At 29.8% G+C, this 11,807-nt stretch overlaps 2 protein-coding genes across 2 annotated transcripts; one reads left to right on the forward strand and one right to left on the reverse strand.

The window, feature by feature from the left end:
• Nucleotides 1–6,251: 6,251 nt before the first annotated feature.
• On the reverse strand, nt 6,252–7,467 carry LOC107451773 (acireductone dioxygenase). Its single transcript, XM_043039361.3, has one exon. It carries the CDS (start codon nt 7,228–7,230, stop codon nt 6,688–6,690), a length of 543 nt encoding a protein of 180 aa, XP_042895295.2. The 5' UTR covers nt 7,231–7,467; the 3' UTR covers nt 6,252–6,687.
• Nucleotides 7,468–7,646: 179 nt separating this feature from the next.
• LOC107451774 (uncharacterized) lies at nt 7,647–9,229 on the forward strand. The gene has a single exon (XM_016067985.5). It carries the CDS (start codon nt 7,781–7,783, stop codon nt 8,762–8,764), a length of 984 nt encoding a protein of 327 aa, XP_015923471.3. The 5' UTR covers nt 7,647–7,780; the 3' UTR covers nt 8,765–9,229.
• The last annotated feature ends 2,578 nt before the right edge of the window (nt 9,230–11,807 follow it).

Consider the following 11,807-nt stretch of genomic DNA (forward strand, 5'->3'; position numbering starts at 1 on the left):
CAATAACTATTGATCTACTGATAGGATCTTCACGTTCTAGGACTCAATTTTAATGGTTCCAAGGAGTAACCACAAATATGCTAATTAGCATGTCAGAAAACGGTCACAAAAACGTTCTTTCTCTAAATAAACATCCTTTTTTTTTAATATTAATGACGGATTAGGATTTTTGATTCCAAAAACATATGGGGTAGCAGCAATCTCGAAAATATCATCCCTATAATTTTGGTTAGGAAAGCGATATTAAGTTTGGACCCCTTATTGTTAATTTCACTTTTTTGCGAATTTCGCCATATCCTGACAACATATAAAGGGAATTGAAAAAAAAAAATTGCTCAGTTATTCCAGGCTAAAATTTTGAATTGCAAGGTATAGAATTTTTTACATTATTAAAAAAGGTAATTTAAAACGACAAAATACAAAATCGGTCAAATAGTTCCTGAGAAATCGAATTTTAAATGTATGACCATTCAAAATTCGATTTCTCAGGAACTATTTGACCGATATTGCTCAATTTTTGTATTTTGACATGCATGGCATTCTTTAAAATGATGTAAAAAATTGTAGACCTTACAATTCAAAATTGTTTCGATTATTAATAAATAAAATAATAAAGAATAACAAATATTTGTTAAAAGTTATTTTCTGCACGCAATTTTCTCTGAATATACAAATTTTGCAAGAAATTTTTTTTATTCGCTTAAAATTTCCCAGAGATATGGCGAAATACGCAAAAAATAAAATTAACATAAGGGGTCCAAATTTTATATCCCTTTCCTGAGCAAACTGTGGAGACCATATTTCCTATACAGCAGCTACTCCCTATATTTTGGCGGTCAGAAACCCGAATCCCTTGAAAAAAAGATATGGGTATTTAGAGAAAGTACGTTTTTGTGTCTGATTTCGTAACTTAAAATACCGTCTGTACTAAGTAACTAGCATACTTGTGGTCACCCTCATTAAGATTGAGTCCTAAAACGTTTGTATTTTTTTGTAAAATTTTATAATTTGAACAGCTATTGCAAGAAATGAAAATATTGATGTAAAATTCTGAAAAAAAATTCACAAGTAATATTTTATTCAATACACAATTTCTGAGTGGTAATTTTTTTTCTTCTATATGACAAGCTTTGAAAAGTTGACTAAAATTTGCTGCTTTTTGAAAAATTTCAAAATTTAGAGTTTTTTACGGTGAATGAAAAGATGGTACAAAAAAAGTTTGTGAAAATTAACGAGTCCATAAACAATTTTTGTTGTTGTTCATTTACGTCGCACTAGAGCTGCACAATGGGTTATTGGCGACGGTCTGGGAAACATCCCTGAAGATGATCCGAAGACATACCATCACAATTTAGATCCTCTGCAGAGGGGATGGCATCCCCGCTTCGAAAAAGTTTTGGGAGGTAGTGCTTTTCAATTATGAAAGTTAAGCCAAATTTGCGATGAACTTTTCTTAACCGTCTTAAACAAAAGTAAACATTTAAAAAAACAACTTATATACATAGAGTAGAACCTCGGCCGATCGTTTCTCAAAGGACCATTGAATAAGGATGCAAGACATGGAAAAACGATGGGCCAGCTTCAAATATCAAATAATGACTAGCCCTTTGGCAGAATTCTTTCAAGCTATCTACAACAAAACTCTCTAGCACTAATATCTTTCTGCAAGATACTTTTAATAATAACAAACAAATATGTTATTAATTTAAAATAACAAAAGCGCTGTGTTAAAAAAAACTGTATATATATATATATATATATATATATTATTTGAATATGCAATAATTTTTTATTCTAACATTATGGGTAACATTCTCACATTTTGTAGGGGGACGCATAATTATTACTAACCCATAATTATTACTTAAACTTGTTAATTATTTCCTTCTTCGCATGTTGTAAATAATCATCACAATAAAAAAAATAATTAGAAATCATGAAATCCATAGTAGTAACTACCCCCCAAAAAATGATCGACAACGAAATGATGCGAAAAGGGGTTACTCAAATGCGTGTCTCGTTTTGAGATTAGGTTGTTGTAATAAATAATATCATGTAAAAAATATAGAATTTAAAAACTATGTAGAAATCAATAGCAATAACAGCCAAAAAATCGATAAAATCATTGCCTTAAAAAGTAAATACTGAAATACACGACTCAATTTTTCCATATAGTTTGAAATATATCGGGATCTTTAAAAACCATGTAAAAATCAATATCAATAACTGCCAAAAATACAATCGAAGCATTATATCGATTTACGATACTATCGGCGTAAATTGAGTGCGCCAAAAAGTAATTATCTAACTGCATGATTCAAATATTACATGTAAATTTCTGTAGAAAAGAGAAGTAAAAAATTTAAACATGAAAAAGAGAAATCTCTCTGCAAGAACTCTAAAACGTTCTGCGACAATGTCGCCATGATTCTGCCACGGGGATGACTAGAAAATGTACAAAAATTTATACATTTGCGATGAGTATAAAAAATTTTAATTAAAAAGATTAAGCACTCCCTGGAAAAATATTTACTCTATAAAAGGATAAATAAATATATTTATTTAAAGCAGGGTTGGCAAGATTTTGCCGCAGGTGGAAAAAACCATGGCAAATACCGGTAAAAACCGTTCTTGCAAAAACAGGTTTTTGCCAAGCAAATTGGCAAAAACCTATATTTTCCAAGATGAGAGGAAAAAACACATTTTTGGTACAAAATTATTCCTAAAATTGAAATATATACTATAATTATAAATAATTACAAAAAAATTAACAAAATTATTATTCCATAATTAAATCATAATGTAATAATATATCATTTTTAGTAGTTTAAAACATTATTGATTGGAAAATTTGCAATTATTCTCTTTTTTCCAGTGAAATGAACTTATTTTAAATTAATATAACTATAATTTAAAGCATAAAATATCTATCAAGATTTGTAGTTAATAATTGTACAAATAATAATTTTTTTATAATATAATAATAATAATATTATACAAATAATAATATTTATTTATTAATAAAAAAACATTTATTTAAGGATTCTAAAATGAAAAGAGGTCAAAAACTTTCAATGTTTTTTAAAAATTATTGGCTTTATATTAATTATTAATATGTTAAAAATAATTTTTTCATGCAATGTATCAAAATTATTATTTTTTATGATTGATTTAAATTTGTTTCAAGTATTTTGTAATAATATTTAATCAGCAATTTAGATAATTTGGTTTTTGCCGGTTTTTACCAGTTTTTGCTGGTTTTTACCAGGTTTTTGTTTGCCGGCAAAAACTCCAACCCTGATTTAAAATATTTGGAAATTATGGTTCTCCTTCTGCTCAGTGCAAACAATAAATATTAGATATTTGCTATAGATAACTATTTTTCTGAAAGTTTGTTTGAATAATATAAAAAGTTCCTCTAATTGATTGCGTAAACCTTGGTCCTCATCGTTCAGCTTCTACAACCATTTATTGAACCACCACCACCACAAGTTACAACACTTTTTAAAATGATGTAAGAACATCAAACTTCTTATTCGAGGAATTTTTTCTAAACTCTAACAAATCCACATTAATCGAATCAAGAGTTATTTTTCTTTGCAAAATAAATAAACTTCAATGTTTTTTTCAAATATCAGTAAAGTTTTTGAACAATGGATGTGGGAATCTGCTAGCTTCAAAAACAATCTGAACATTATAAAAATAACATTAGTGACAGGATCTTTAAAACAATACAATACATATGGGAAAATGAAAGATGCGGAAACGATGAATCTAGGTTCGACTGTATATACAGGGGGGTCCCAAATTCATGGTACAAACTTTAAGGGTAGGTACAGGACATTGTAACAATCCTTTATTGTATAGGCGCAAGTGATGCGCAAACACAAAAAATAAGAGATGGAAGGAAAGACAATGTGTTAATTGAAAGCGTCATTGACAAGTGTAATGTTTACAATAACTATTCAAAATTGCATCTACCAGTAGCGATACATGCTTAACAGCGTAGGTGGAGTGATTGGAGTATACATTCTAAGATGCTAGGCATTTCATGCATACGGGCAGCACCTTAGGATATTTAAACAACAAGATCCACAGAGTGGCATAAACAACATTCTTCAGATGTCCCCTTTAGAAGACATCGAGGCTCGATAAATCGGGAGATCAGGGTAGACAAGGGACAGGTCCATGTCATATCCATTATGCCCCAAACTGCTGAAGTGGGCTAGCGCCCCATTATGCTTATGTATCTTGTGCAGGAAACTAAACAAGATACATTTGTGGCACAGCTCTGTGGTTACCATTTGCACAGGCATCTAATTGCATCTCTGCTTTTTCGGCATACGTAAAGTCTGCCATCGTAGACGCAGCACAATTGGGAATGGCATTTTCCTTTACTGAGATGCATCAATTTGAATGGCGGCTAAACATCTACTCAGCAGACACTCAGCATACTCTTGGTGTTTTTGAAAGGAAAATCCTTAGAAATATTTTTGGCCCAGTACAGGAAAGAGGCTGTTGACGAATCAGATACAACTTTGAATTATATAGACTCTATGGACAGCCACAGATAGTGCAGGTCATCCGAAGCAAAAGATTAAGATGGCTTGGTCATATCTGGAGAGGTCCAGAAAACAATGCAGTACGAATCGCCACCTTTAAAAATCCTTCTGGATCTAGGGCCAGGGGAAGACCTCCAACTAGGTGGCTGGATGACACTACTAAAGATCTCAAAGTAATAAAGATTAACAACTGGAAAAAAGTCGCCATGGATAGGAGACGTTGGTGGCTACACGTGGTTGAGGCAGCCAAGGCCTATAAGGGGCTGAAGAAGAAACATCTACTGCCCTCCGCTGGCAATGCAACCAATAGATAACTCCATTTCTCTTATTATTTCCTCTGTTAGCGCCTCTCCGTGCCACGTGAGCCCTTACATCCCACTACAATAAATGGTTGCTACAATGTCCCGTATTTACCCTTAAAGTTTAGTTCGTACCATGAATTCAGGAACACCCTGTATATTTATTAACATAATTAGCAACATAAATATTAATAGTTATCCATAAAAGTAAGAACTTTTTTTTTAATTCTTCTGTCTACAGATTTCAAAGCTTCTCTTCATGGGCAATAAATATTTCACTGAACATTATTATAAAATAGCTTGATAAATTAAAATATAAATAAATTCCGGAGTGATTATGGCTTAATAAAAAATTACCAGAATTTTAGCAGGAAAAAAGTATTCGTAGAGAGTTATTCTGAGTTTATAAAATTATAATCATCATTTTCATAAATTAAAACAGATTGGTTTTTTTCTTTTCAAACTTATTTCATAAAATTTTAATTCTTATTATATGCTTGATTTTGAAATTACGTGAATGCAAATTGGCATGTTTGAAGTCTAAATGCGAATTCAAATCTATTTTTTCTATAAAATCCACGAATTACGATATTGAATTTTAAAGAGGCTTGAGTACTAATCATAATATAGGATTTTTGAACTGTGTATTATTATTGTGTGTATTTATACCGTGTAATTATGAATTACACTGTTTCGTTTTTTCATCGAGTGAATATGAATTGTGATACATAATTTTTAATTAGGTGATAATGCGAATTGCAATTTTTAAATTACAGTATTACGAAAATTGATATTAAAATTGAGTGGATTAGAATCACAATATTGCATTTCAGGAACTGTGATATTAAATTTTGAAATTGTGATGTGTAATTAGTCAGCCGTGAGAATATGAATTGCAACATTTGATTTTTAAATCACTTGAAAAGGGAAGTTCAATTTTCAAATCAAGATAGATACTCCTGTTAATTTTAAAAAAGTATCTGCAAAATTTAAGTTGTTGGATCAGCGTACTATGTGCATCAATATTATCTAACTCTTATCTTATGCAATGGTTGTTATAATGGAAGAATCACTATAATGGAGTAGTCATACTAAAGAGAGTATAGTCTGTATTTTCTATTATATTAAATAATAGAACCTTAAAATTAACATATTTCAGTCATTTTATTTATAAATTGTTCAAATATTTTTTAAACTAGATATGTGTCATTTCTTGTGCATAATTGTCTTTTAAATAAGTCATATAATTTTATGAAATTCTAAATAAACAGACAGGTTTTATAATTTTAAGTGATACAATAATATATATATTGCAACTAAAAGTTCAAAAACTTATGTAAATTTTAATAAAAAGATGTTTAGTTGTTCTTATAAAGAACTCTACTCAGCATAATAGTAAGGTTAATGCCTTTAATGTATTTTTGAACAGCAGAGAAGAAGTCTAATACAAATATAGTTACATCTTTTAAACAGATAGAAATATCAATGCTTCTGTAGCATTGTAAAAATAAGACAAAAGTATCTTATTAGGTAAAAAATTAATAACTTTCTGAACATGTAAAAATATAATTCATTTATTACAACAGGCTAAAAAATTCCTTTTTCAAAAACAGGAATAACTTACTACAGAATTGGTAAAAACTTTTTCAATTGACACTGATGGCAGAAATTGTTTTGAAACATTTTAATTGAGATGGATTATTATCAGCAGGACGAGGAATAGCTGTCCAAACAAGATTTCCAGAAAACAATCTCATAACTTTTGCATAATTTGTAGCATTAGTAATGAATCTATGACAGATTTAGTAAAAAAAAAAACTTTTCAATTAACTCATGGCAGAAATTGTTTTTAAATACTTCAATCGAGATGGATTATCATCAGCAGGACGGTCAATAGCCGTCCAAACAGGATTTCCACAAAACAATCTCATTACTTTGGCATAATTTGTAGCATCAGTAGTAAATCTGTGATAGATACCTGCAGGCAAAACTAAGAGATCACCTTTTTCGGCCTTGATACGGATCCATTTATCATTTTTATCTCTCACATCAAAATAGCCACTGCCAGCCAAAAACAATCTAATTTCTTCGTCTTCATGCAAATGCTCGGTGTAAAACTTTTTAATTGTAGCATCATAATTTGGCAGGGTACCACGAGAAACTTCGACTTGGTCGTCCCAATCGTAACCCCGATCTTTACGAACCTTTTTGAATTCCTCATCGCATTGAAGACTATCAACATCAACTTTCCAGTGTTCAACACCGCATAAAGAATAAAGTCTCTCAATCTCAATAAACTGAGGAGGATTTAAGTGGTGTTCACTTTGAGGGTCTGTTTTTGCATCGTCTATGTACCAAGCTTGTGGCATTTTTGAACGACAGATGTAAGTTTTGGTTTTGTTAAGATTCAAAATCAAGAGAAATTTTAACCGTTTCGACAGAAACCTACAAACGTAGAGGATGAGGCACAATTTTATCTGTTATCATAATTTATTGATAAAAATCAGGCTGCAAGAACGTGATATACATTTCAAAAATTACGTAATCATAACAAAATTGTTTACTTGGTAAGATTCTGTTTGCTTGTTTCTGTGTATCTCGAAGCGAAATGTACAATGCTAACCCACAAAAATATGTCATACAGTTTTATTTATCGAGAAAAAGTTTAGAATTATTCAAAACTTTTGATGAATTTCTTTAAATAAATTCATTTCCTTCTTATTTATACCTTCCATTTTAATAGATTTTATTTTAAAAATTAATTTAATTACTTAAAAATTAACTGTACTTGTACTCTTTCTTTCAAAATGTAAACAAACAAGACTGGTTTGTGCGTGCAAATTTTTTTCGCTATATGGACAAATTTGTAAAACAATTGCTCTAAAAATATTGTTTGATTTTTATTAAATTTGGTGAACGATGGAATGTCAAAATAATTCAAATCTTGACTGTAATGTTAATGGAAATTTCCCTAACGAAAAGAATTTATCGAAACGTCAGCTTAAAAAACTTGAAAAACGTAAAAAGTGGTTAGAAAATAAACCTTTGCGTAAAGCCAAAGAAAAACTTAAACGTAAGCTAAAAATACAGAAAGCTAGAGAACATGGAAAAAACTTTGGCCCAAGTCGGAAAGTTTTAAAATCCAATAAAATGTCTGATTCTACCTGCGAACTAAAAGTATGTTTTGATTTATCTTTAGCTGATGCTATGACCGAAGAAGAATTCTCTAAAACGTTTAAACAGCTACATAGATGTTACTCTATCAATAGAAGAGCATCAGCTCCCTTACAAATTTACATTACTGGTTACACAAACTCAACAAAAGAATGGATTGAAAAAAAATTTAACTGTTTCAATTGGGATGTGAACTTTGACCCAAAACAGCATCATGAGGTATTCGAAAAAGAAAGCATAGTTTATTTAACTAGTGACTCTCCTAATGTTATTGATAAACTAGATCATGATAAATGTTACATTATAGGAGCTCTCGTAGATCATAATCGTTTAAAAAATATATGCTATGAAAAAGCTGTGAAAGATGGTGTTGGCCACGCTCAACTACCTTTGGATTTGTATTTTAAATTTAAAACTAGAAAAGTGCTTACTATTGATCAAGTGTATAGCTTATTATTAAGACTCACGGAAGGTAAGACTTGGACAGAAGCAGGACTTGAAATATTTCCTAAACGTAAAGGAGTAGAAGCTATAAATGCTTCCGAAGAAAGTTCATCTCAAACAACGCTGAAAGAAAGTGATGATCCTGATGGTATAGAAGTGAAAAAGGTTGTTGCAAATTTAGTTGAAACTACAAATGAATTGAAAGAAATTTCTTCTATGACAATTATAGAAAATGAAGATCCTGATAATGCAAAAGTAAAAAAAGTTACTGAGAATTCAGTTTGAATAAATTTTTGGTTTGATTATAATTTCTATTATTATTTCTTGTTCCATAATTTTCATGCTTATATTTGGACGAGTTTCGTGATAAGAAGCCAACAGATGGGGACCAATTTGAAATGCAAATAATTGCTTGATTACATATACATTTTGAACAATCCAGCTCATAGTTAACATGCAATGCCTTAATTCTTTATTTAAAAATAATTCTGTCGTCTATATTTCAATTCTGATAAAAATAAATTAGAGAATATTAGATCTTAAAAAATAATAAGGATTAATTTGTGATTGGAATTCAAATCAGTAGCTTAAAAAACATTCTTATTGGATTATTTTTCTTCGCCATGCTGCTTAATTGATCATGTTCTAATTTTCCTAGTGCCTATTTAATGTGAATTTTAATTTTGTTGAAAAAATACTCTTAGTAGAGCCTAAAAAGATTATTTTGCATTATAAATAAAAGTTTGTTGACAGAATTTTTTATTAATGGCATTCTTTATTTTATTTATAAGGGTATATCTAAGAATAAAACTTTCTAAGATTAAAACTGATGAAACTTTAATTTAAACTCTTTTAAGTACAACAACAGCTTTAAACCGCTGACATGATTCATGATATAGGCTCCTTGTTACAAATCTTTCCTAATGTCTAATTTGATTGTTGTATTTGACTGATATTTAAAAAACAGGGTTGGGTTTTTACCAGGACACGGTATAATTAATTTATATCATGGTGTAATAAAATTATATTATGGTAAATTTATTATCATGGTATAATAAAATTTTCTGTTTAGCTTTCGTATCGTGACTGAAAAATTATTCACTCGTGTTGTCCATCTCTTGAACGAATCGTACAATGTACTGGAAGATCATCAGTTCACAAGTTTTTTTTTACTTACTTACTTCATACTTTTTTCATTATTTTTCAAGTTATTATTTTTTTATTATTATTGTGATTGCTTTAATTGTAATCAAGGTTCTACTATATTTACTTTTTTAACATGCTGTCTTTCATATGAAATTTTCTTTTATTATTATTTGATTACTATACTCTGACAACAGATTATAACCCAATATAAATTTTGCATAAGCTAAAAAGATATCAAGGAGAGGGTGAGTGTTTTTTTTAAAATGTTTATTTACTCTATAACACATTTAGTAGGACTTTGGTACTTTTCTATTATCTGTTTATTTTATCATTTACCCACTATAATGAATATTTTTAAGTTGATTGAATGAAAATGAAATAGTAATGAATTATTATTATGAATAGTATTGTTATTTTTTATTGAATTATGTAAGTTTTGATCATTGTTTGACGTTCTATTTTCCGAACATGGTGAGGTTCTAGGATATTGTACTGTATTATAGAGATACTGTTGTTATATACTATAAATAACCACTTTTTGTTCACTTGCCGCGTGACAAGTGAACAAAAAAGGTGGCAACTTAAATTAAATAAGCAATCTCTTCCCATGTTTTTTTTTTTTTTTTTGAAAATTGTTTGATGATGAAAATGCATCAATACTACAAATTGCAGAAGGACTTTGGAAGACAGAATTTTCATTAAAATGTCCACAGTCTCCATTTAATTTGCGATGGAAAGATTCATGTGGAAGGAGAGTTCTTTAACAATTGACATTTTTAAAAGTTATAATGCATACATTAAATGTATTTTGTTTCCCTAAATATATTTCAAGTTGCAATATTTATCTAAATTCTATCATACATTTATGTTATTTTTATTGCAGAATTATCTTTTTATAGCCATAGATTTTTTGTATAATTTAATGCAAAAATAAATGTATAATTTAATACAAGCAAAAAAAAAAGAAAAAAAAATTGCATGGACAGATTATCAAAGGAAAATGACATATCAATATTGGTCATCGACTATTTAAGTTGGGGGAAAAAGTGACTTCTAAGTTATCAGAGTCTACCGGTCACTGGATGCTAACTGAAAATTTAAATTTTCAGGTCTACTGTATTGCAAATAATAAAACAATATTGATTTTTTTTTAAACATACAAATAATAATTTACCTGTTATTCGGCCAAATCACTATTCGTTATATCCCTATCTATATTTTTTTAATGTACTCATATTACTTTTAAATTCATTTCCATAAATAGTACATAGATTTTTGTTCTGTGTACATTTCTAGATACATGATAATTTAGTAGGCCTGTGATATTTTATTTTAAAAAAAAAAAAAGATTAGCTGTCGCGATCACAATGTTGCTTTTTCTTGGGAGTAAGGACGCCAAAGGGAGAAGACGTGTTACTTCCACACTCCTCGTTTATGTATAGTTTCAGGATATCTATAAATACCCATATTATCAAGGTGTGTCGGTGAACCAGATCTTTAGATTTCGATTAATTCTCCCTTGCTACAACGCCTCTGGAATTCAACTTGCATCCAAAATAGTACTAAATTATCATCACCATAACAACTCCACCAAACTTATCTATCTCAAGAAAACAAGAGTGAGACAAGCAAATAAATAATTCAGTATCTGGCTAATTACCGTAAGTTTCAACTCTTTAAGACAAAATAAACCAAGGGAATCGATGGATATCTACCCGCGAGTGAACGGAAGTAAGTCATCCAGTTTCCATCTGGTCGGGGTCCATCTCTTTGGGGAGCAGAAGAGGTCAATAACTTCCCACCCATCAAATGATGTTGGGGGTTTCATTCAAGATATTTGTGGTTTTCCTCACTCATAGATGTATGCAAACAAAACTGATCCTATTTTTCTTTTTCAAGTGCTTCTTATTCAAGAACAATCACAGTTTTCCCTTCTTAGCTGAGTTTTGGAATTCCATTTAATTTTATTTTTTGTTTTAGTCTACTGATCTGCAAATCAGTATTTATTTTATTTTGGTTAGTTCAATGTTATTAGCACCTAATTATTCTACTTATTTCACCAATGCATCAGGTATATTAAATTTATCCGTTTGTTCGATCTAGTTGCTTACTCATATTCAAGACTCGAATTATCTGGGTATTGTCCGGTAAGGGTCAATTAACGTATGTTTTTTATATTAAA

Source organism: Parasteatoda tepidariorum, chromosome 7, assembly GCF_982258835.1.
Source record: "Parasteatoda tepidariorum strain Cologne lab strain chromosome 7, Ptep-v5.0, whole genome shotgun sequence".
Classification (NCBI taxonomy): domain Eukaryota; kingdom Metazoa; phylum Arthropoda; class Arachnida; order Araneae; family Theridiidae; genus Parasteatoda; species Parasteatoda tepidariorum.

Coding starts and splice junctions, on each gene's coding strand:
- LOC107451773 (XM_043039361.3), bottom strand. CDS start 7,230: ATGCCACAAGCTTGGTACATAGACGATGCAAAAACAGACCCTCAAAGT.
- LOC107451774 (XM_016067985.5), top strand. CDS start 7,781: ATGGAATGTCAAAATAATTCAAATCTTGACTGTAATGTTAATGGAAAT.